The sequence below is a fragment of the Vipera ursinii genome, assembly GCF_947247035.1.
Source record: "Vipera ursinii genome assembly, chromosome: 1".
Taxonomy (NCBI): Eukaryota; Metazoa; Chordata; class Lepidosauria; order Squamata; family Viperidae; genus Vipera; species Vipera ursinii.
Genome location: NC_139512.1, coordinates 76,189,671 through 76,212,489, shown reverse-complemented (window position 1 = coordinate 76,212,489; position 22,819 = coordinate 76,189,671). Strand labels below are relative to the sequence as shown.

The 22,819-nt window shown below is 39.5% G+C and overlaps 3 protein-coding genes across 5 annotated transcripts in view; 1 reads left to right on the top strand and 2 right to left on the bottom strand.

Annotated features, from left to right (window-relative positions):
* The window catches only part of MAPK8IP1 (mitogen-activated protein kinase 8 interacting protein 1), a 61,605-nt gene extending 59,179 nt beyond the window's left edge, over positions 1-2,426 (top strand). For both annotated transcript variants that reach the window (XM_083371026.1, XM_083371027.1), the window contains exon 12: positions 1,161-2,426. In XM_083371026.1, coding sequence (XP_083227152.1) covers positions 1,161-1,233 — 73 coding nt within the window. In that variant the 3' untranslated portion in view covers positions 1,234-2,426. The remainder of the gene's footprint in view (positions 1-1,160) is intronic.
* Positions 2,427-3,328: 902 nt separating this feature from the next.
* On the bottom strand, positions 3,329-7,768 carry FREY1 (Frey regulator of sperm-oocyte fusion 1). The gene is made up of 4 exons (XM_083357326.1): positions 7,750-7,768; positions 6,474-6,979; positions 4,934-5,007; positions 3,329-3,933 (listed from the first exon to the last, which is right to left on the bottom strand). The coding sequence occupies exons 2-4, from the start codon at positions 6,533-6,535 to the stop codon at positions 3,797-3,799; spliced, it is 273 nt and encodes a 90-aa protein (XP_083213452.1). The 5' UTR covers positions 6,536-6,979; positions 7,750-7,768; the 3' UTR covers positions 3,329-3,796.
* A 590-nt stretch (positions 7,769-8,358) lies between these two features.
* On the bottom strand, positions 8,359-22,726 carry PEX16 (peroxisomal biogenesis factor 16). 2 transcript variants are annotated; one of them, XM_083357317.1, is made up of 11 exons: positions 22,553-22,726; positions 20,418-20,453; positions 18,050-18,126; positions 15,717-15,850; positions 15,186-15,286; positions 13,713-13,793; positions 13,449-13,601; positions 11,247-11,319; positions 10,495-10,614; positions 9,593-9,657; positions 8,359-8,792 (listed from the first exon to the last, which is right to left on the bottom strand). In XM_083357317.1, exons 1-11 carry the CDS (start codon positions 22,686-22,688, stop codon positions 8,734-8,736), a joined length of 1,035 nt encoding a protein of 344 aa, XP_083213443.1. In that variant the 5' UTR covers positions 22,689-22,726; the 3' UTR covers positions 8,359-8,733. The 2 variants fall into 2 exon arrangements, 1 of the variants encoding a protein (XP_083213443.1); XR_014491859.1 differs by lacking the exons at positions 8,359-8,792; positions 9,593-9,657 and having other exon boundaries at positions 11,072-11,319.
* Positions 22,727-22,819: the final 93 nt, after the last annotated feature.

The window sequence follows — 22,819 nt, the reverse complement described above, 5'->3', positions numbered from 1 at the left end:
ACAATAACAATCTTTAGTATATAGTAAGCAACGCATTGTCTGGGTTTACAGATTTAACATTAATAAAAATACAGTTTCTATTCCTACCCTTTATTCCATTTTTCTAACCATTTATAAAAAATTTCCCATGTTTGGAAGTATTCTAATCTTGTTTCCCTTTCATTTTCAATGTGAGTCTATCCATTTCTGCGCAGTCCAGGATTTTCTTAATTATATCTTCTTCAGATAGTATTTCTTCGTTTTTCCAATATTGAGCAAATGTAATTCTCGCTGCTGTTAATACATGTAATGTTAAGTATACACATTCTTTATCGTAGTTTTCTGAAATTATACCTCAAAGAAATAGTTCTGGTTTATAGTCTACATGTGTTCCTGTTATCTTCTCTACCCACCTATTTTTGACCCAAACCTCTTTGCTTTAGGGCACGTCCACCAAAGATGGTAATACGTGCCTGGGTTTTCTCTGCATTTCCAACATATACTGTAGACATACTTTTAAACATTTTTGCTAGTCTTGCAGGTGGTAAGTGCCATCTATAGAACATTTTGTATAGATTTTCTTTATAAGTAGCTACCCTTGTTATTTTATAGTTTCTTTCCCATACATTTTGCCATTTTTCTAACTCTACATTGTGCCCAATTTTTTTTGTCCAAGTTAGCATTGTTTCTTTAACTTGTTCATCTTCCATCTTTAAATTTAACAGAAAACTGTACAATTTATTAATCAATTTATCATCTGATGACAATAGTACCTGATCAAACGCTGATCTTTGTTATATATATATATATATATATATATATATATATATATATATATATATATATATGTATATGTATGTATATGTATATATATATGTATATATATGTGTATATGTATATATATATATATATATATATATATATATATATATATATATATATATATATATATATAAAAAATAAAGGGAACACAAGATAAGACATCCTACTATTAAATATAGTACATTGTGTTGTTTAAGTGTTCCCTTTATTTTTTTGAGCAGTATATATTTGAAGCTTTTTTGTATCTCATTTACCTTTGCAAATGAGACTGCCATGATAGCTCTATGCCCTGTTCTTCCAGTTCTTGTTTAGTTTGTAGTTTCCCATCGGTGTTCAAAATATCTTCCTTTCTTTTGCAGGAAGGCTTTCCATCAGTTCTACAAGGAATGTGTGGAATATACATGCCCCACAGAGGATATCTATCTAGAGTAGGGGCAGGCCCAGCCCCCTCTTCGTGTATAGACAAGGGCCATTTCCCCATTGTGCATGGACAAGCTGCTTCAAGACTGAAGGAGGAAGAGGCATGGGAGCAGTTTCCCTCCATAGGCAGAGCCCCTCCTCTTTCAGTACACCTCCTTTCCTTGGGCAGGGGGTTTGGGGAGTTGAGAATGGGTGGGATGGGTGGCAAAACATGGGGATTACTATTTTTAAAGAAATACATTCTCTTTTTTTCTTTGTTCAAAGAAAAATGCCACCGGTGGAAGCAGTTGCTGCCCCCACACATCTGGATGAGCAAGCAAAGCACTGCCCCGAGAACAGGCAGGGTTGAATATCCCATGTGTTTGGCATAGGAGAGGGCTGGTTTGGTCCCTGGGCAAAGAAACTCCTCCACACTTTGGTGGGTTCCTGCTACGTGCTGGAGACTGCTGTAGTCTGCCACATGTTCCACATTTAACATTTGCTGTTTAATAGGACAGGAATGCTGGACTTTCACGAAGAAAATTGGATCGTTGATAATGAGATACCAGCATTACATAAGAGATACAGAAATGATAAATCAAAATCTTGGATGGGAACGTGCGTGGAAGCTACGTAAAAGATTTCTGACAAGTCCCAGTAAACAGAAATCCACTCTGTATTTGACCTCCAATGTCTGTAAAAGTAATCCAGGGTTACTGTACTGGAGACACTTTGGCACCTGGACTTTGAAAGAGAGGAGAGTATGAGAATTCTGGAATTATAGTCCCAATGTATCTTGTGGGTGCCAGGTTGTGGGAGGCTGAAGGTGAAAACTAGAAGGAACCACTGTACTCCTGTCTGATATAGAAAAACTCCTCTGTTGCAACTCTGATTGTGCTATCCCTTTTCCTTTATCTATCTGCAAATCCTAAACTCAAAGGGATGGGAGTAATCTGGATACTGCAGTAAACCAAGAGCCATGTATCTGATTCATCCATATTAGGGGGCTCGGAGATGCTCCAGCCATTAAGCACAATGCTGAATCAGGAAACAGTAGTGAGGTCCTGTGGAGAGGCAAAACCTACAGGACTAGCATGGGTAACAAGGAGCCAAGAGCTGCAGAAAGGTGTGCCTTTGCCTTCCTCCCCTGCCTACAAGCCCCGTTTTCCAGGCAGAGGGCTCTGTGCTTCTGCTGGATCTGATCTGATGACAACAATGATTAAACATTGATGTTTCAAAGGAATGGTGTGGCTTTTGTGTTATGAGGTCTTTTAACAACTGTTTGAATCGAATTGCAGGAGCCCACGTAGATGCTGCAATAGATAGCATTGTAGCGTACCCATCCACCCAAGCTTGAGAAGAAAATTAACAGAATTCTTACATGCTTGCAATTTTCAGAATTGTACGTTGTATACATTGCAGAATGATTTTATATTAGAGTCCGGTTTGGCTTGTATGGAATGGTCATTCGGGGGCATACGAAGCAACTTCCTTTTTGCATTTTTTCTCTTTCATTTATTTTTCAGGATTCATTTCCTGCATCTCCACTAGGGGGCATACACAGTAGCCCCTGTGAGCCAAGTTGTCTCTGTATTTTTTATTATTATGTATAATGTGGAGGGCCCTGTTTTATGTGTGTGTTGGAGGGTACCATTATGTTCTATCATTTCATGGTCACCAGAAATCTGCTTCAATAGCTGTATCCTCACATCCTCTTAAAGAAGAGCTGGTTTAGTCTAGTGTTTAAAGCACCAGTCTAGAAACCAGGAGAATGAGAGTTCTAGTCCTGTTTAGGCATGAAAACCAGACCAGTCACTCTCAGCTCAACCCATCTCACAAGATTGTTGTGAGGAAAATAGGAGGAAGGGCTATTAGGTATCATTGCCCCCTTGAGTTATTTCTAAAAATAATAAAAGATGGGATAAAAATAAAGGGGTTTGAGATATTAGAACTTAGGAACCAGAATCAGCTTTACAACAATGCCTTTCTCTAATGCCAGCCGTTATTTCAGCCAAATATGTAATTTGGCTACTAAACAGGAATGCTCTAATGCCCTTAGAGGGGTTTCGATCTGTACTTTTACTAAATATTGTATAAATGAATGGCACTACGCAGAGAGAAAGGCTTTTGAGAGCTAGATCTATTTAATAATTGTTGAAATTGTAAACTATAAAATCTACTCATTAGTTTATATAAATTAGAATTCTAACGTGAGGTATAATCCAAAGACAGAATCACTGGAAAGGTGATAGAGAGGTAAAAATAGTCATGGCACTAAAAACTATATTGGACACTTATTTTTCACTACACAGCTTCAACATTGGTATTGAAGTCTTATCTCCAGCCAATAGCCAAAAGTTTCCAAATATTATTCAGCATAGTTGCAATTAAAAGCATGAAAGAAAAGCTAAGAATCTACAAAATGCCAATCCTACTTTAAAACATTGTGCTTATGATAGGGACACATAGAAAATACAGAGCTGCACGGATAGTTTCTAGAATAGTGTGAAGTAACAGGATGGGGCTTATTCCTCTGTGCATTTGGCTGTTTTATCAAGCAAGGCTATGCAAAACAGGATGCTTCTCTTGTCATGTTTCAAAGGAGGTCATCGTAATAATACTCTTCAAAATTTGGTTCATCCCTCTTGCTTTTATGTGTTCTGTGCAATGTTTCTGACTCCTTACGTCGTTTCCGTATCTGGAACTTGGGATGGCGTGGTTTAAGGCCATAATCTGTGAAAACACAACCTGGTGAAATACTGCAGGTAGTAGGAATGGGAAAGATTATTATGATGGTTATATATCCCCCCGAGTGCCCACAAGTAGGCGCTAGTCACACACGTGTAAACCGCATTTCAATCCTCTTTTGGCTGCAAGGGAGACACTAACTTCCATGGCTACTTCCTTTTGTAATTGATTAGCTGACTGGTCAACCGACTGACCTAGAGAGTGCAAAGCCTTGTAAGTAACAAATCCATTAAGGGACATATTGGAAAGTGTAATTGGAAGGACTTTGTTCTTGCATTTTTGTAGCCTGCCTGACAGGACATTCTTTTCTCAGGCAAATCTCGTCTCCTTGCTTCCTTACTTCATGTTATTTTCATAGGGTATTGAAAAACTCTCAAACTGCTCTCAGACGTGGCTGTATCTTGGCTGTACATATCTACTAGACTAGATGGTACCCAAGAGATATGGTCAAGGGGAGGAGGGAAATCCCTCTTTGTTGCCACTTGAGATTGATAGGTTAAATAGTTGGCAGGTTGAATTCCAATTTCAAAGACAAAAACTGTAGCACACTACAGTGTTCCACATGCCAATTAGAGGTCACATTTTCATGTGTATTTAAGCCAGTGTTTAGCTCAGCAACCTCAAGAGGTGTGGACTTCCAGAATTCCCCCAGCCAACATGGAAATAGAAGCTCACACTTTTTAAAGTTGCTAAGATTGGGAGATACAGGGTAATAGCTGTCTGGACAGTAGCATAACACAGACCTGTCCGTAATGTGGAGAATGGGCACATTGTGCGGACAATAGAAATGATTTCCTGAGGTTCTAGGACAGGAGGGGATGGGACACAGCAAAACAAGTTGTGTGAATGTGGCCCCCTGCCTAGGACAGCATAGCTACCCTTAGCTGTCCGGGGGTTAATGCAGTAGAGATGTATGGTAGCAATGTGCCTTTACCCAGCCATGCCTGATGCCAGGAAATAGGAACTAAATTTAATACATGCATACCATCCACTAAGCCAAAATGTTCCTGCTGGAGCTCCAAGGGCGCGATGAAATCTTCTGGGACAGATCGACTGAATCTGCCATAGGAGAGCACAAGATCAGGAATGGCTATGATTACTGCTTAAAGCCCTTAAAGTGTTTGTTTTTTTAAAAAAACCAATCAATGCAGGGCAATTTCCTCATCATTTTTTTTGACAAATCTCATGGGCAGATAACCAAGCGATTAAATCCTAAATTGCTCTTTTAACAGTAGCTATCATAAATCCTTCATAACCACATATCTTGAATCCATAAAACATATTAAAATGCTGTAAAATCCAATTAATGGATCATCAATAAACTTCCATTTACATATTTCAGCCTTAATTCTCTTTATATTGGTATTTGATATAGTCTGAAGGAGCAAATCCTCCAAGGAAATCATCCCACATCCCATCAGAGGAGTGCCTGGTTGCAGATTTGCACGGCTTGCAAATCTGATGTACTACGCAGTGTGGAATCACACTGGCTCTTTTAATTTACGGTAAGTGTTTTATTTGTTGCAGGTGCCCATTTCTTGCACCCAAATCTGACTGAAACAAGCCTGCATGTAAAATTAATGGATGGAATTAATTTGTTTTAATAATCCTTAAATTTTATGGATAATCCTCACAAATGAAATTATTTCTATTTTTTAAAATATGAATTTAATGTCTAAGAATATTTATGCAGGTCTTGTAACTTTCTTTTCTATTCCAATCTTTTAATAATCCCAAAAGACAAAATACATAGTCCATGGTCTAAATTGCTCTAGGAAAATGTGTTTCCTTCAGATTTTATACTCTATGATTGTATCAGTCCAAATATCACTTGTTAGTAAAAAAAAAAAATGCCAAGCACCATTTTCTACACAATACAGTGATTAGAAGAGAGTTCTTGTGTGCAAGATCACAATGTCACAGATATAATGAAATATGAAAATAAAGTAGGGAAGAAAAAACAAACAACAGTAATGAACAAATGATATGTTCTGACCTGAAATATGCTGGCAACTGTATAAAATTTATTTATTAAAGACAAAACTGCATGTTGGGTAATGAGCATTTTAAATTATCTGTGGTTGTCACTATCTCTCACATCTCTTCTTGAGATATGCAATTACACAGTGACATCACGTAATTGCAACTTTCTGAAGTAAAGTCTTATCTCAAGGGGTCCGGTAGGAAAAAAAATACCAAAATGCTCCATAAAAAATCCACCACCGAAACCTAACAGGCACATACCAGGTGTTTTAGTCTTTTCTGACAAAACAGTGGTTAATTTCAATTAATTAAATAATTAATCAATATTGGAATTCATCCGTTTTATCCTTAAACGTACACCGAACTTGCAAACTTCTTCTGTCTATGCTAAAAAGAGTAAAATGTTCCTTAAAATGAGGAAGTTGGCAGCAGTATGTGATTTTTTTCAAGCCAGGTGGCCCATCAATGCTCATTTCCCATCGTAACTATGATCATATCAGGTAGACAGGATCAGTACTAAGGCATGAAGCTGTAACTGTTACCTTTGGAGACTTGGCACAGGCAGTAATTTCTGCATCAGAAGTAACAAGATCAAAAGTCCCATCTGGCCTACAAAGCCAAGTCCAACTTGATATTATCTTTCTCTCCTTGGCAGAACTGAAGGCAGCATTCAAAGGCTACGGCATTGTCACAAAGGTGTAGAATGCAGGATAGTGCTGAATTCCATGTACTGGGCAGTGAACATAGGTCACTTTTAAGAACAAAAAGCAGGCAGCTGCTCCCACACAAACACACACAAAAAAACCCATACTGCTTCAGCTGGTTGGCTGAAGTCCCCTTTAGAAAAAGATACTTTGCTCCACCTGCCATAATTGCCCATCCTTATTGCCACTGTTTGATCTTCACAACTTTTCTTTGATTAGGGTACCCTCTGACCCTCCTCCCTTTTTCCATCCATAAAACTCTTTGAAAGGCTTCAGAGATTACTGTACAGTGCAGGCTTCTCAACTTTTAAAGAAATACTGTTGTCAATTTAACAGCCTCAGACCTGTGAAAGAGCAAGAGCTTCTGTAAACAAAGTTTTACCATGACAGGGTCAACCTGTGCAAGGTGATACCTATTGAATCCTTCTCCCCAGTAGTTAATGGCACAAGCACCATAAACAATTCTGAACCATATATGAATATTTGTAACTCAACAGTTTTCAGAATTTGTCTTTAATCCAGCACTACTCTTCCATTTCTGTCCCACAGTCAGCTATAATATGCTTTAATTTCTCCTGTATAGGACATCTGTTTAAAATGGTACCTAAGTACCACTTTATTTAGGAGCAAAGGACATTTCTTCCCAAGAAGGCAGAATACATCTTCACTGCTGTTTGCTCACACTGAGATGTTCAAGTACAGAATTCAACAAACGCCCCAATAAATGAGCAAAAAAAAAAGAAGGATCAGATAAAATGATTGAAAGTTCAAGGTGATTTGAATAATCTTACATCACAGCAATGTCCCTTAAAATCAATGAACCTGTGGTACATCAGCAAAAGTGGTTTTCACAAAAGCTACAAGAACTGAGTAGGAATACAATTCCACAACGTGAATAGAAGGACAGGATCAGACAGAGCAATTAAAATACTTGACAGCTCCTCGCTGGTGTACTCAGTATAAATGGGGGTCCCTTTACATTTCATTTACAGCAAACTTAACAACCAATTGATTGCTTGAACAATTTGCCAAAGCCTTTCACCTCATTAAGTCACCCAGAGTTGCCCTATTGGGGAGATGGGCAGCATATAAATTTATTTATTTATTTACTTACTTACTTAATACATTTTTCAGTTCCCCAGACTTTGGCTTTTCTGCAGGGCCTTAAACACATGAGATAGGAACATAATATCTTTAAGAGGAAGAATAAATTCCCTTATAAGGCAACATTTTAAGGGAAGAGAGAGAAAAAAGAAGTCGCAGTTCCAGTTGAGTGTTACAAGCTCCAGCTGATTGGCATGTGGACCACTATGATACTGAGGGAAAAATGCAGGATATATACTTAGCTGCTATTTAAGCTGGTCAAAAGGGGAGTCAATTCTTTTCAATCACAACCATATGTTGGACCATAGAAGAGTGTGGGCCTTAATCAAGAAAAACAGAGTGAGGGAGACAACCCTCCTTGTGCAGCGAAAGGCACACTCTTTTGCATAAAGACCGGCAACAACTTATTTTTGAACGTGCAGAGTTCAAAAGACGAGGCAAGGGCGGGTTTTTGCCAAGTTTTCATTTCCTTCCATTTGTTCGGAAATGAAACAATACAATCAATTCAACATTTCACTCATTTGTCCATCTCCTAGTATTGCTTTGAAATTCTTCTGCTTCCCGTCGGTTTAATTCCTGCAGTTCACAACTGAGCATTCAAGAGACCAGACCAATTAGCGCAAAGGCACCGCTGTCCCCTGGCTTTATTAATCCACATTAATGTACAAAATGCTTACAAAAAGATTTCTGCATCCATCCCAACCCAGGTCCCATGCTTTGAAACCAGTTATTACCAAAGAGGAAAGAAACAGCATACACATTTTAAGCCGTCTTTGTAGCACTTACAGGAAGGCATTTAAAAAAAAAACAGTCAGAAGAAGAAGCCTTATTCTTCTCCCTAAAACCATTAATACAAGTCGTAGAGAGATGTGCTACTGCCCCTTTTCTTGCCCCAAGTCCCATGATTGTTTTCCTCTACATAAAGTCACTCTGTCAGCACAAGCTTTCAGCTCGAATCTTCTCTGGTTGTACAGTAGTTCAAGCTGAAGCCAGATCAGCCCCAATTATAGAAATAAATTTTCTGCCAGGCTGGCAAGTAATCCATCAAAGGTCCTGAAATTGAAGGAAATAAAAGAGGAGAGAGATTTTAAAGCAGCAAGTTGCTAACTGAATTTCCAAAAGCTGCTGTCCGTTGATACCCTTTCCTCCCAGAGCCTTTAAATTATCCTGCAGAGAAAAAAGTCGCCTGATTTTTATGTTTAGCCAAGAGCCTTGACAATAGAAAAAATGAGGGAAACCTGAAATGAGGTGACCATGTACTAAATACACAAGATCACTTCTTAACCCCTAAATTAGTCTGTACAGCAGGCTGGCAGGTGATGTGATAGGAATGTCAAGGAAGTCATAAATCCCTACCATACTCAGCCCGATTTTTTTTTAAAAAAAGTAATAGCTTTACGGGAGGGTGAGGGGTGGGGGTAACCCTGAATGTAATACACTGATCTTATTCACCTGTCTATCTGCATTTCTACATATTGCCCAGAATATTCCAGATGCTAGATCCATAACATTTGACACCCCCCCCCGTTGCAGATATGTTGACATAATAATGGCAGAGAAGGTTTTGCAGATAGCAGGCCTCTTCCACTAAGCAAGCCTGATAAAACAAGTCCAATGTCTCAGTGTCAACTAACTGAGCAGCCAATTAGAGATTCTGAGGAGAATTTCAAATTCCTCAGTGGCAACATCGAACAAGCTCAACTCTTCCAACTTTGCCTCCATCTATAGTCATTTCAACTCTCCCTCATGTAATTATACAGAGAGCCTTCAGACAAGCATACAGGGAAGATGGGACTCCATCCTCATGATTTCCTTCCTGTGCAAAAAACCAAACCTGGGAGGCTTCTACTTACGAGTCACTAGGCCAACGCCAGGAACATAATCCGCCAACAAGCGCAGAAGAAAGAGGATCCTGCACCTACAAAGACATATGGTGGGGGGGGGGGAGAAGGAAAACAGGTTAGTGGCTTCTTTCCCAACAACAAATGCTCTCTTGAACCACAGCAAGGTCACAGATTTCAGAGGCCTTCTCAAACCATGGCTGTCTAAAACAATAAGTGCTTGTGCAAGACCCCCATGAAGTATAATGGTGCTAATAATAACACCAGTAGCTGCTAGTCGCTCAAAGCCATAGTGACTCCAGGAACAGATCTTAGGATAGCCTTCTATTCTCTAGTGACAAATCTGGGGACTCTGCCATTAGCAAAGGGACTTTCTGAAGCAGAGATGGTTCCGGTTTGCCTTGAGACAAAAACAGATGTGCTGGTTTTGAGAGACTCTAAGGTGCCTAGAAAGCCGCCTGGCAACAGGAAAAAAAATGTTTGGAGACTAGTGTTGGAGGAAAGAGTTTGAAGTGCCAAGGAATAGGGAGGATGGAGCTTCTCTTGGTGCATCTGGCACCTGACCCTCTGATGAGATGCAGATGGATGCTCCTTATACCTCGAGTCCTCATGCTGGCAATGGCAGAGGAAGCAGCTGGGTGAATGCATTGTCTTTGGCAAAGGCTGCCCAAAGTGGGGAGCTCGTGGCCAGACCCTGAGAAGGTACTCAAGGATGGCCTCCTTCCTTCTCTCTTCTCCAGAGTGAGAACTCTATAGATACAGTGCTCCTTTCTTAACTGGCTTCTAATGCTTCTGGCCATCCAAAAATGTATGGTCTCAATTTGGCTTAGGCAGAAGTTGTTGTCCTGTCCTGTATATTTACTTATATAAGTAGTCAAGAGGACATATGTTTCCGCAGAAGCTGGCAGACTTACTCAGAGTATCTGTCATAAAAGGGGGATCTTAGTAGATAATATAGTAGCAGGACAGTCCGGCGTTTCAGCTCCATTCGTTCACGTTTGTTGAGATCCTTCTTTTCACTCAGCAAACTCAAGCTATAGGGAGGAAAATACAATGAGAGTCAAAGGCATTTTATATGAGTTTGGGCATTCTCACAGTCATACTGCAATCACTCTCAGTTTTTCAGGGAGAAAAACTTCTCTTCCGTTCCCAGTTAAGAAGCTTCAGAGCAACAAGACCACAGCCTTGCTGCTTGATCTAAAAACATTCCTTTTAATTTTCAGTTTGCTATTTGTAGATTTCAAGGATACGTTTTAATAACAAAACTTTCAGAACTTCAAATTAAGACAGTTTCCATCTTCTCAAAAATATAAAAAGAAACTACTACTACAAAAAGAAAAGAAAAGCAGTATTTAGTTTTCACTCTATCTGCATTTAGAAGAGCAGCTAAACAGCATGTCCTTCATCAAACTTCTAATTTTTAAGCTTAAAATTAACTTTTTAAAAAAAATGTTTATATCTGTATTTTGTTTGGCTACGTTGTGTACTTGCTTGAAAAGAAGAGCAGGATTTAAACTGAATAAACAGAGTTCTCCAGGCTCTCCAGGAAGTGCAGCTCGTCCTCTCTCAGCTGGGACCAAAGGTATTATTAAGTGGAAATTATAATTTATGCTGTAAGAAGAGGTAAAAATAAAACTTAACTAAGATTGCTTTTCTCCAGACTGACCTTGCAACATCCAAGATGCCTGAGAGAAGCCAGGGTTTCCAAGATTTTTGTCCCCACACTGCTAAACTCAATACTTCAAACAAACATTAAGGAACAAAGAAGCAAGAGGAAACGGAACCGCTCACAGAGAAATCTCAAATCCAGGCAGGCTAAATTGTAACCGGAGTTATGTTAAATAAAATATCAGAAGAAATTGAAGGGTGCAGATCGGATGAAGATCAATGGAGAGGCACTATGGAACAACAACAAAACAAAACAAAATACTGAAAAAGTCCATTTCCCTTTGGTTGCTCCCTCCCTCAACAACTATTTTCAATTTCTTCCCATTAAAAATTAAGAGGCACTGAAAAAAAACCTCATTTGCTCTTCTAAATATTTTTTGAAAGGGAAAGTACTGCTCATTCAAACTATATGAGAAGGATATTTTACTGTAATTCAGGGGTCTTCAAACTTGGCCCTTTTATGACTTGTGGACTTCAACTCCCAGAATTCCTCAGCCAGCAAAGCTGGCTGAGGAATTCTGGGAGTTGAAGTCCACAAGTCATAAAAGGGCCAAGTTTGAAGACCCCTGCTGTAATTACTTAAGACGTCTACAGGATTACTCCTAAGCAAAGTGAAGAATATCTTCGTCCTGTCCTTCTCCATTGCAGTGGTCAGATACGCAGTGATGCCAAGCTGCATGGCTTGTGTGGAGCTTGTCTAGCTATTTAACTTCCTCTATAGTTGGAAATACTGTAAAAACAACAACAATTTTCTTACTGCTATATGAATTCAGTGGGATGTATTCCCAACAAAAAATGGACAAGAGCTCAGTCTTCTCATTTCCCTCACTTGCTCCCTGGAGAAGGTACATACAGTAAACATCAAGCTGCAAGGACCATCCAGGCATTGCCTTAAATTTGGTGCCAGGTGAAACACCCTGCTTGCCCACCCTCAAGGCCTGAAAGTAGTATACAACTGATGGGCTCAATGTTTTTCAAGAACTTTGTGTGGCTAAAATTCAAACATACCACTAATTTGTAATACTGTATATTTCTTTATAACAGAAATCCCTAGTTTCTATTGCCTTGTTTGGGTTTTTCTCAATTTTCCCAAATAATGATGATGTTGATGATGGAAGGGACCTTGGAGGACATCTAGTCCAACCCCCTGCTCAGACAGGAAACCTACCGGTATACCATTTCAGACAGATGGCTGTCCAGTCTCTTCTTAAAAACTTCTAGTGTTGGAGCATTCACAACTTCTAGAGGCAGGTTGTTCCACTGGTTAACTGTTCTGTCAGGAAGTTTCTCCTTAGTTCTAGGTTGCTTCTCTCCTTGATTAGTTTCCATCTGTTGCTTCTTGTCCTGCCTTCAGGCGCTTTGGAGAATAGCTTGCCTCCCTCTTCTTTGTGGCAACCGCTGAGATATTGGAACACTGCTATCATGTCATCCCTCGTCTTTCTCTTTCTTCATTAGACTAGACATTCCCAATTCCAGCAACTGTTCCTTATATGTTTTAGCCTCCAGTCCCCTAATCATCTTTGTTGCTCTTCTCTGTACTCTTTCTAGAGACTCAACAACTTTTTTACATCGTGGTGGTCAAAACTGGATGCAGTATTCCAAGTGTGGCCTTAGCAAGGCATTGTAAAGTGGTATTAACATTTCATGCAATCTTGATTCTATCCCTGTTAATGCAGCCTAGCACTGTGTTGGCTTTTTTGGCAGCTGCAGCACACCACTGGCTCATATTTAAGTGTTTGTCAACTAGGACTCCGAGATCCCTCTCAAAGTTACTACTATTGAGCAAGGTACCAATATATATGTGTGTGTGTGTGTGTTCCTTGCTAGCATAGGATGCAGAAGCTGCTATATTTTGGGCGATATTCTTAATTTTGCTTCTGTGTGATTAGGTGAGCTTTGTTGATCTGGGAGACAGCTCCACCAAAAAAAAAAAAGGATTTTCTCAGTGACCATACACTGCACAAGACCTTTTAATGTAGTCTATCCTAAAATATGGTTTGCAAATATCTAAAATCAATACAACCATCTTATTAGTCACTCCTTCACCATGTAGTATCTCTAATGATAACTAAAACAAAATCTAGAGCCTGCTTGGAAATAAGCACCCTTCTGAACTAGGACAATTTATACTAAGGCTGTAGCTCTCTCTAGTGGCACACAGAACAGACTACAAGAACCACTGAAAGTCAAAATAGGATACAGTGCAACAATGGACGGGTAACAAAGATGGATTCAGCAAGGGTCTCCTGGTTGCCCAAAGGTGTTGATGGTTGGTTGCTCTCCATTGCTCTTTGGTTCTGCTTTTCCTCACGTTGCTGAGGCTCACCCCAATGTCTAGAGTGCAGAGAAGGGGCTGAAATTAAGACAAAAGAATGGATATTTATCAGCAACCAGCGAGATGTTTGGCCAGAAAAAGTCATACAGAAAACCAAAAAAAAAAAAAGCAAGCTAGAATGATACTTACTGCTTTCGAGAGACCGCACTACACGACTACAGCGCTTCCCCACAAAGATTTGTTCTTTTCCTACTAAGCTGGCTTCCAGGGCTGTCAAAAGATAGGGTATGTAAGACCACTTGCAATGTATGGCAGTGAAAGCTGAACCATAAGAAAGGCTGAGCGCCAAAGAATTGAGGCCTTTGAACTATGGTGCTGGAGAAGACTCCTGCGAGTCCCTTGGACTGCAAGGCAATCAAACCGGTCAGTCCTAGAGGAGATCAACCCTGACTGCTCTTTAGAAGGCCAGATCCTGAAGCTAAAACTCAAATACTTTGGCCACCTAATGAGAAGGAAGGACTCACTGGAGAAGAGCCTAATGCTGGGAAAGATTGAGGGCAATAGAAGAAGGGGTCGACAGAGAATGAGGTGGCTGGATGGAGTCACTGAAGCAGTAGGCGTGAGCTTAAATGGACTCCAGAAGATGGTAGAGGACAGGAAGGCCTGGAGGAACGTTGTCCATAGGGTCGCGATGGGTCGGACACGACTTCGCAACTAACAACAACAAATGTAAGGCCACAATCAGAGGAGGGCGCAATTCTCCCACTGAGACGATCCAGTAGCACAGTCATGCCCCAGTCAAGAATAGGCAAGGAGATACACAACATTCCAAATGGAATGGAAAACTGCAGCCCACTGAGCAGATCTAGGCAGGTCCCCAGAAAACGTTGCTCAAACTTTCTAGTATGCCTACTTTGAAGAATGAGGCTCCAGAAGCTCTCCTCATCTGTGCAGCAAGAAAAAAACTTCCAAGGCAACTTCTTTATGGGTTTACCCTGAGTGTATAGTATACAAATACGAGCAATAAACAGAAGTTGATTGTCCTGGGCTATTTATTCAGAAATTGCCTACAACAATCCCCTTAGCCATTTGCTCTCGTCTTTAGATAGTGAGTCTTTTCCTCTCAAAATGGGATGGCAAAGTGGAGCTGAAAGTTCCTTAACCATCTACAAAGGAGTCTGTGAGAATGCAGCTCTGCTTTACTTTTTCAGAGCACTGAGATTCAGCTCCTCGCTCAGGTCAAACTTATCTTTTTGGTGAATAAATAATTCAATTCAATAAATTAATTAGAACTGTGCTAATGATATTTTTGTTCAGTAGTGACCTCACCATAAGTGCTTTTATTTCCTTCTAAACTTTCCCCAAATGGAAAAATTCATGATTGCAAAAATGTGGAATAACCGCTGTAACTATGATGATCTCTTTAATAGCCGTGTCCCTGCATGCACACAAATAAATGCATTTATTTCAGGCCTGAACTCAGCATCATTGGAAATGAATATTTAATATAGAGTAATACAAAAAACCCACAAAATATTTTTGCTGATATTATCCAAATATGGGTTATTTGGAAGACTGGAGGACACAACAATAATTCATCAGCATCCAGAACATCTTCCATTCCCCTTGATTGTGCCGATTAACTATTTGGTTTTGACTCACCTTTCTGATACAGTGATTGTCTCCTGTCTAGTGGTACAATGGGAGGAGAGGTCTGGATACCAGCTTTGTACCACAGCAAGAGCAGGAGGCGCAAAATGGCTCTGTGGGTCAGAGCAAGGCATGGTTATAAGCAACCAAGGCACACAATTTCACACTCAAGACGCTAAAGGAGCATCAGTGTTGCAGACACTCCCAACAACTTGACCCTGTGGTCATTCTTGGAAACTGTTTTGGGATAATGAAAATTAGGAGGCTTATATAAAATCATAGTCACTTATCATGCAGAAAGTTCACACGTTATTCTGGACAGAAATAAAAATCAAGTAGATTTGACAAGAGCCCAAACTTATTCTGAACTTATTCTAAAAACCACGTGGTTTATACTATATATGCCACACAATCAGTCTACTTGAGTTATAAGCACTTAGGATCTATCAATAAAAGACCTTGTTTCTTTTGTTTGCCAATCAAACACATTTTGATAAGAGGCCAAACAGCCTTGGATTCCCCATCTCTATGTTCAACACTCACTTGGTTAATTGGATGAGGACAATAGTGGCCCACCGGCCATTCTCACCCCACACCTTGGCAGTTCCCATCTCGGCAAAGACCTCCAGGCATTCGAGAACACTCAGCCATGTTAGCAATTTCTGCTGGGAAAGAGGCTATACAGGAAAGGCAAACAAGCCTGTGAGATGAATCAGTATGACTAGCTTCAATGTATAGTAAAACACTGATTTTTATCTTAATTCTCAGTATTTTGAACACTGGATACACCAGCTTTCTGCATCTATAAATCCACTGATCACTAAAGTCAATAGAGATAGAGATGGCTAGCAGATAAGACTCTGCTTTTCTATGCCTTTTCCTTGTCTGAGTTACTTCTATATCTCTGTGTAACAGGTCTCCTGTTGGTTAGACTAATATTCTCAGGCTCTCATCTCTTCTATTGTATTTTCCCCCCCTTTTCTCTGACCTGTGTAGCTGCTCTTTTTTCGTAACGGAAGAAAACAGACAATACCCATTACTTGCAGACAGACATTAAGTACCTATCATAATGCTGTTTTCTTAATAAAGCTTTCTTTCATGCAAGCATCAGACCTGGTCATTCTTACAACAGTTACGACTTGTTACTTATTCTCTCTCCACACATTCTTTCTACTGGGCAGAGGCAACTGTGCAGAGAAATGAGGGTGCAACGTGTCCAGCACTTCCATTCAAAAGCAATCAGGTGATCTGCTGGGGGTGGTATGTGGGACTTTCCACTTTGAACTACTTGTGCTCCATCTGATTCATCCCATTTCAACCACTTGTCAGCATGGGGGGAACCTGCCTGCCAGAGCTTTCTGGCAAAGACATGGAGAGGTTCTTAAAGCGACAGGTGATATTTAGGAAGCCGTATCTCTGCACACTGCAGATTCCTCTGTTCCCATCAGCCGACCTACTGCTTAATATTGGTGCGTTCTTACTGTTGGTGGCCTAAATCAGGGGTCTGCAACCCTGACAACTTTAAGACTTGTGGACTTCAGCTCCCAGAATTCCTCAGCCAGCAAGTTTTAAGTTGTCAAGGTTGCAGACCCCTGGCCTAAATGAGGAAGACAGCAATGTTGAAGGACTTCTTTGCCTCCTTTCGCTAGCAGGAAAAGAAATCCGTTTTATCTCCCCAGCAAAGAAAGCCAGTTTCACTGCTTCCTCATTTGCCATTTGAATCCAAGCACTCAGATCCCTAATAGAGGAGAATTATCTGCATCTCAGGGTTGAACTGCAGAATCCTGGCTGCTCTCCAAGTTTCTTTCTATCTCTTTCTTTCTTTCTTTCTTTCTTTCTTTCTTTCTTTCTCTCTTTCTTTCTTTCTCTTTCTCTCTTTCTCCTTTCTCTCTCTCTCTCTCTCTCTCTCTCTCTCTTTCTTTTTCCTTCTTTCGCAGACATTCTTTACCCAACTAGTAACACCTTCAGTGCACCTAACTGGGTAACAAAACATCTGCAAGGAAACAACCAAGCTCAGACAGCACTGAGGACTCCGTTCAGATCACATCTCCTCTCATTAGTCTAAATCAGACCTGCACAACATGCAGCCGACATAGGAACCCCTTGTGTGACCCACTAGGGTTCTTTAAAAAGTTAATAAATTCACCCACCATCCCAAAAGATGCAACATCAAGAGCTTCTCACACCTCCAGGCCTTGTTGCCAACACCAGCGCTGCTACTGCTGCTCTGGCCAGTTGCTAAACAGCTCTTTGGGACAACAGGTATAGGTGGTCATTGACTTAAACCACTCACTGAAAAAAGTGACTTATGACCGTTTTTCACACTTACGACTTATGCAGCATTCCCCCCCCCATGGTCATGTGATCAAAACATGGCCACTTGGCAACTGGCATGTATTTATGACAATTGCAGTGTCCCGGGATCATGTGATCATGTTTGGCGACCCTCTGACATGCAAAGTCAATGGGGAAGACAGATTCACTTAACAACCTTGTTACTAATTTAACAACTGTAGGGCTTTACTTAAGAAAAAAAGGGGCAAAATTCCTTTAACAACTGCCTTGCTTATTAATCAAGGGAAATTTTAGGTTCAATTGTGGTTCTAAGACGAGGACTACCCTGTATTCTTTAGGCAATGATTTTTAATTTAACAATATGGCCCTTTCCCTTCTATAAATTGGGCCGGGCTGCTCTAAACCTTTGAGGAGCTGAACCCTACGGTTAATCTTCATCATCTATCAGGCTAAAGGTTGCAAGCAAAAAGATCAACAGCCCAAATTTAATTTAGGTAGAAGTTTCAGAGTCAAAGTATCAAGACAACGAAATACAAGAAATTGTTCACAATGACTTCCTTTGGCCTACAAAACATTCTTACCACTGGGAGGGATTGCCGCAGCTCCTTTCGAAGAATCCAGTCATTGAGTAGGACCAGCAGACCGGAGGCAGAATACACTGAGAAAGGGAAGATGAAATTTGGGGAGGGGGAATGTAATCAAAAAGGAATGAAAGTAAAAAGCTACTTTTTTCCTATTAGAAACTGGGAAATGAAGAGATCGCTGACTTAACAATACTTTTATTTCCAAGCCCAGGTTGTATTCAAATCTGTTATTCTTGTTATTTCTGCATTTCGTCTGCAATATGAGTCTTGGGTCATATTTTGGCTTTCTTCCATAGGAGCCAAGCAAAGGAACAGAGTGCATTAATTCACAACTCCCTTTCAAAATGGCCCTAGTTTTGATAATAGGTTCTGTGATGCAAAAGCATAAACATTTCTGAAATGACATTTCTGAATTGCAAATTCCAGCAAAATCCTGACTCTGCAGAGCTTTGCTGGAATTTCAAGAAAGACTAAATATGTTATGGAACATACTTCACCAAGTTTGTAGGAATAACTAAAGAGTCACAGACTGTTTGTGTCCTTGAACTTCCGAGCATTAAATATGCTACCTGCTCACTCCTCTGACTCTCTCTATGAGAAGAAGAATATTACATAGACATGGGAGAAGATCTCCTTGGTGGTTGTGGTAACCTATTTATGGGGCACTGTTGCTTGCCTGGGCCAAACAAGTACAATACTGGTTTCATTACATTTGTTATACTGTTATATTGTTTTTTATTCATTTTATCCAACCCTCAGAACCATTAATATAGATCAGACAGAAATAGGCTAAGGAATAAAAAGAAAAATCAATAATACAATCATTCCAAAACAAAAATACTAACAAAAATTTTAAAGATCATTTAAAATTATTTGAATTGTTCATGGTATTTGATGAACAATAATAAGTTTAAATAGTTTGAAATTTATCATGGACCAAACACAGAATTCAGGTCAAGAGACCCACACTGATACCTTATTCTAGGCTACATATCAAACAAAAACAATTAAGGATTGAGGAACACAAGTTTTTGCAAAGGACAAGAAATTCCTTCTTTTAGGATGGAAAACTTTATGTCCTCAAGAAAATATAAATGAACAGATTATGCTGTGCTAGATATTTGTGTAGCAAGGAATGAAGCTATTGTAATTTCATTATTTTGAAAATACAACTGTACAAGCATATGCATTTCTCGCCACACCCATCACATTGAAAGAAGTCAATTAACGCTATCTTGAAAGTTTATTTCTCAACTTTCTAGCTTATGTTCAGATATTGACTACGATTGCATCATGACAAATATGAAGCAAGCATAAGACATAACATTGTTTAGAGTTGCTCTATATGATTAAATGAAAAAATCATTGGTCTGTAATAACTGTAACTGGTTTGTTGGTCTGTAATAACTGTAACTGTAGCCCTGGATCAGTTATTAGTTTTTGAAAACTGAGATTATGGATTTCAGTGCAAACCAGAAGCCATATTTTGAAGGTGACTTTTAATACTGTAAGAGACAAAGTGAAAAATTATCTTTATTAGAAAAGCAACCATTTCTGAGCCCAGCATAAAAAGAGAATGAAGCGCCTGCAGCTTATTAAACTGAGATATATCTTACCAAGTTGGGCAATGGTAAAGAATGGGATCAGATTGTCCTCTTCTAGGAATGCTCATATAAATATGGATTTAAATATAAAAATATTCAAAAATAACATTTCTTGCAATTTTCTTTTAACCTTTTTTTCCAGTGACAATCTAAATTTTTTACAACAGTGCTGAATTAAATATTTAATATTAGTACTCTTAAAATGCACTGGAGTACAATATATATCAAATTTGATCTGTATGATCTGTAGTTATAGAAATTGGGAATGATAGAAACCTAGTATCATATAGAGAACTCCCAACGCTTCAAATTCTAATTGTGCTGTCAAATGTTAGCACTGAAATAGCTAGATTTTGATAGCATGAGTTCTGACAACTACATTGTCTTGGGATAAACATTAAAAGTGGAAATGAGAGCATTCTGCTTCCCAGAAGCCTCCTGCTATCATTTCCACCTTAATGTTTTTGTATGGAGGGAAACCAAAACTTCTGCTATTGAAAGTTACATTTCGGCACTCAATTTTAGCAACGTGATCTCAGGGTTCTGGAGGTGCACGGACCCTGTCGCCAACTCAGCTGCAAGCTAGAAACTGAGTTTTTAAAGTCAAAATCTATATTCTACATTAAAACCTTTAGAAGATATTTAATAACCCAGGATATGCAATAAGCATATCTTTTCCCCACTAATGCAATCCCATATGGACCTCTGAGAGAACCCAATGATATTTTACTATTTTAGAACCTCAAAGCAGTTTTACTTACCAAGTTCAGACAGCTCATGAGAGTCAGAAAATCGACCTGTAAAAATAAGTACAAATGAATCCTGAGCTACTATTCATGAACAGTTAATGAAAGAATTTTGAGGGAGCAGCTGTGAAACAAGTTATACAATGAAGCCAACATATTGCCCAACTACATTTCCCACATCTATTATGAATTATATATACGCTTAACTAATTCAAAGTAGTACGACAGGTTCATCTACAATAGAAAACATATTTTCATAGACTCCTAACAGATCACTACTCCATGCTTTCCTATCTATCATAATATTTTTGAACTATAATCTAAAGTTTTACACTGCATCTAACATATATAACAAAGACCATATGGATCAATATAATCAGAAATTTGTTAAACAAATTTATATAGTTCCCCAACTCACACATGTGATTCTAGGCAGCTAGAATCTGGGCATTTTTTTGTTTGTTTTATGACCCTTTAATCCCTTTAAAGGGATTGGGGCAACTGAATGGAGCAGCTTCCAACATTAAAATCACTAAAACCTCACCTCAAAAATAGTTTCAAAACAATGGTTTCCTTGATGAGCATTGACCAAAGAACTCATGGCATTTTTTTTCTTATTCAGATTTACTTCTATTCTTAAAAAAGCCCCCTTTCTCTCTATGAAATTATAATTTACTTCTTTTGTCCTTGTTTTGTATCTATCCCACCATCAACACAGGTAGTGCCTTCTCTATAATAGCACCCTGACTTTGGAATTTGGTCTTCAAAAGCTTTTTAAAATGTATCAGTTTTACATATTGACTGTTAAATATGAATTGGTTACAATTATTTAAAGAAAAGGTCTGAAAACTTTGCTGAATAGTTAAATAGGAAGAAAACAATTATTATGTGTAGAGGAGCAAACCAAAATAAAATAGCAAGAGTCACAATGCCTTTGCATACATTAATATTACTTTCACATTAGAGATATTATGCATAGTTCCAATTACCTAACTTCAAAATAGGAAATTAGAGCTGGGTTCTTCCTAACATAACTTTTCGCTCAATTGTTGTGATAAGTCAAGGACTACCTGTAATCAACAGATCAATAAATGGGTCCCATTCTGCTGTCTCTCTGCATTCACACATGTTGTTATTAGCAACCACTACTTCAGCATATTGATCTTACACTTAGGCACTCCCACCATTAACTAATGTTAATTATAATAAAGACAAGAGAAGAAGGGGACGACAGAGAATGAGGTGGCTGGATGGAGTGTGAGCCTAAATGGACTCCAGAAGATGGTAGAGGACAGGAAGGCCTGGAGGAACATTGTCCATGGGGTTGCGATGGGTCGGACACGACTTTGCAACTAACAACAACAACAACAACAATAAAGACAACCTCCCTGTTCAAAAGCCACATACTTCAAAATATTAGATAATGGACAAATGAATGGGAATGATCTTGATTTCATAATCAATGAATGAAGTGCTGCTCAGATGGATTCTGCTTTTATTTCCTAAGACCCTTCATGTGGAATGGAAAGAAATTAAACTTCAAGGCTGGGACCATAGTCATTAAGAGACCAGACCTGTCCAGCAGCACCAAGCACAATCCAAACAATTTTGAAAGAGGTTGCCAAGTTAAGAGATTGAAACCTGCAGTTTCCACAGCACTGAGCTGCATTTAACCTATCAGTAATAGCAGACGACAGACAGATAAAGAACCACCTAAATAGAGATCAAGCTCTGCAACTAATTAAAAGGAAAAGTCATTTTAAAAAGTGCCAAAATCCTTCTCCCAATCACTATTTCAAATCCAGGGCCAATTGAAAGATTTAAGAGAAGGACCGCAGTATTGTTTATTTTTTCCCCTGTCGTCTGTGGCTATTACCTTTTTTTCCTGGCAAACCTGCTGGGCATTTTTTAAAAATGCACAGTAAGAAATCCAACAGGTGAAGCCTTCTCCAACACTAGAATTCCGGGGTTAAAAAGCTTCCCCTGCCAGACGTCTGCTTATTGCCGAACTGTTAAGAAATGCTGAGTCTGAATCCCATCTGGGATTCGAAGGGAGCCAACATACAAGTTCAACAACCTTTTCGTATGACAACCTACGGATACAGGAAGCTTCCCCGGGGGCATCTGCAATTGTGCCCGTCCCCTCCTACCTGGCAGCAAGTAAGAGAGGCCGCGCACGGTGCTCTCCAGCTGAGCAGTGGCCGCTGGATGCCGCTTCACGTAGTCCTGATACCGGTAACACAAATGCCGCAGCCTGCCCACCAGCCCCGGCGTTGATTCAGCCATGGCTGCTGCCTTTACAAGATCGACATACGCGCACACACTTCCCCCCACCCACCCACCCACACCCACCCATTGCGCCTGCGCACAAACTTCCGGTGTGTGCTTTGCTGCCCAGACACACCCCCGGCCCCGCC

Bases quoted from the DNA above. Each gene is read 5' to 3' on its own strand.
- PEX16 (XM_083357317.1), bottom strand. From the start codon at position 22,688: ATGGCTGAATCAACGCCGGGGCTGGTGGGCAGGCTGCGGCATTTGTGT. The intron at 20,454-22,552 runs GTAGGAGGGGAC...TTATTTTTACAG, and splicing joins CCTCTCTTACTTGCTGCCAG to GTCGATTTTCTGACTCTCAT. The intron at 18,127-20,417 runs GTAAGTAAAACT...TCCCTTTCTCAG, and splicing joins TCATGAGCTGTCTGAACTTG to TGTATTCTGCCTCCGGTCTG.
- FREY1 (XM_083357326.1), bottom strand. From the start codon at position 6,535: ATGGGACTTTTGATCTTGTTACTTCTGATGCAGAAATTACTGCCTGTG. The intron at 5,008-6,473 runs GTAACAGTTACA...CTCCTATGGCAG, and splicing joins CCTGTGCCAAGTCTCCAAAG to ATTCAGTCGATCTGTCCCAG. The intron at 3,934-4,933 runs GTATGCATGTAT...GTGTTTTCACAG, and splicing joins ACATTTTGGCTTAGTGGATG to ATTATGGCCTTAAACCACGC.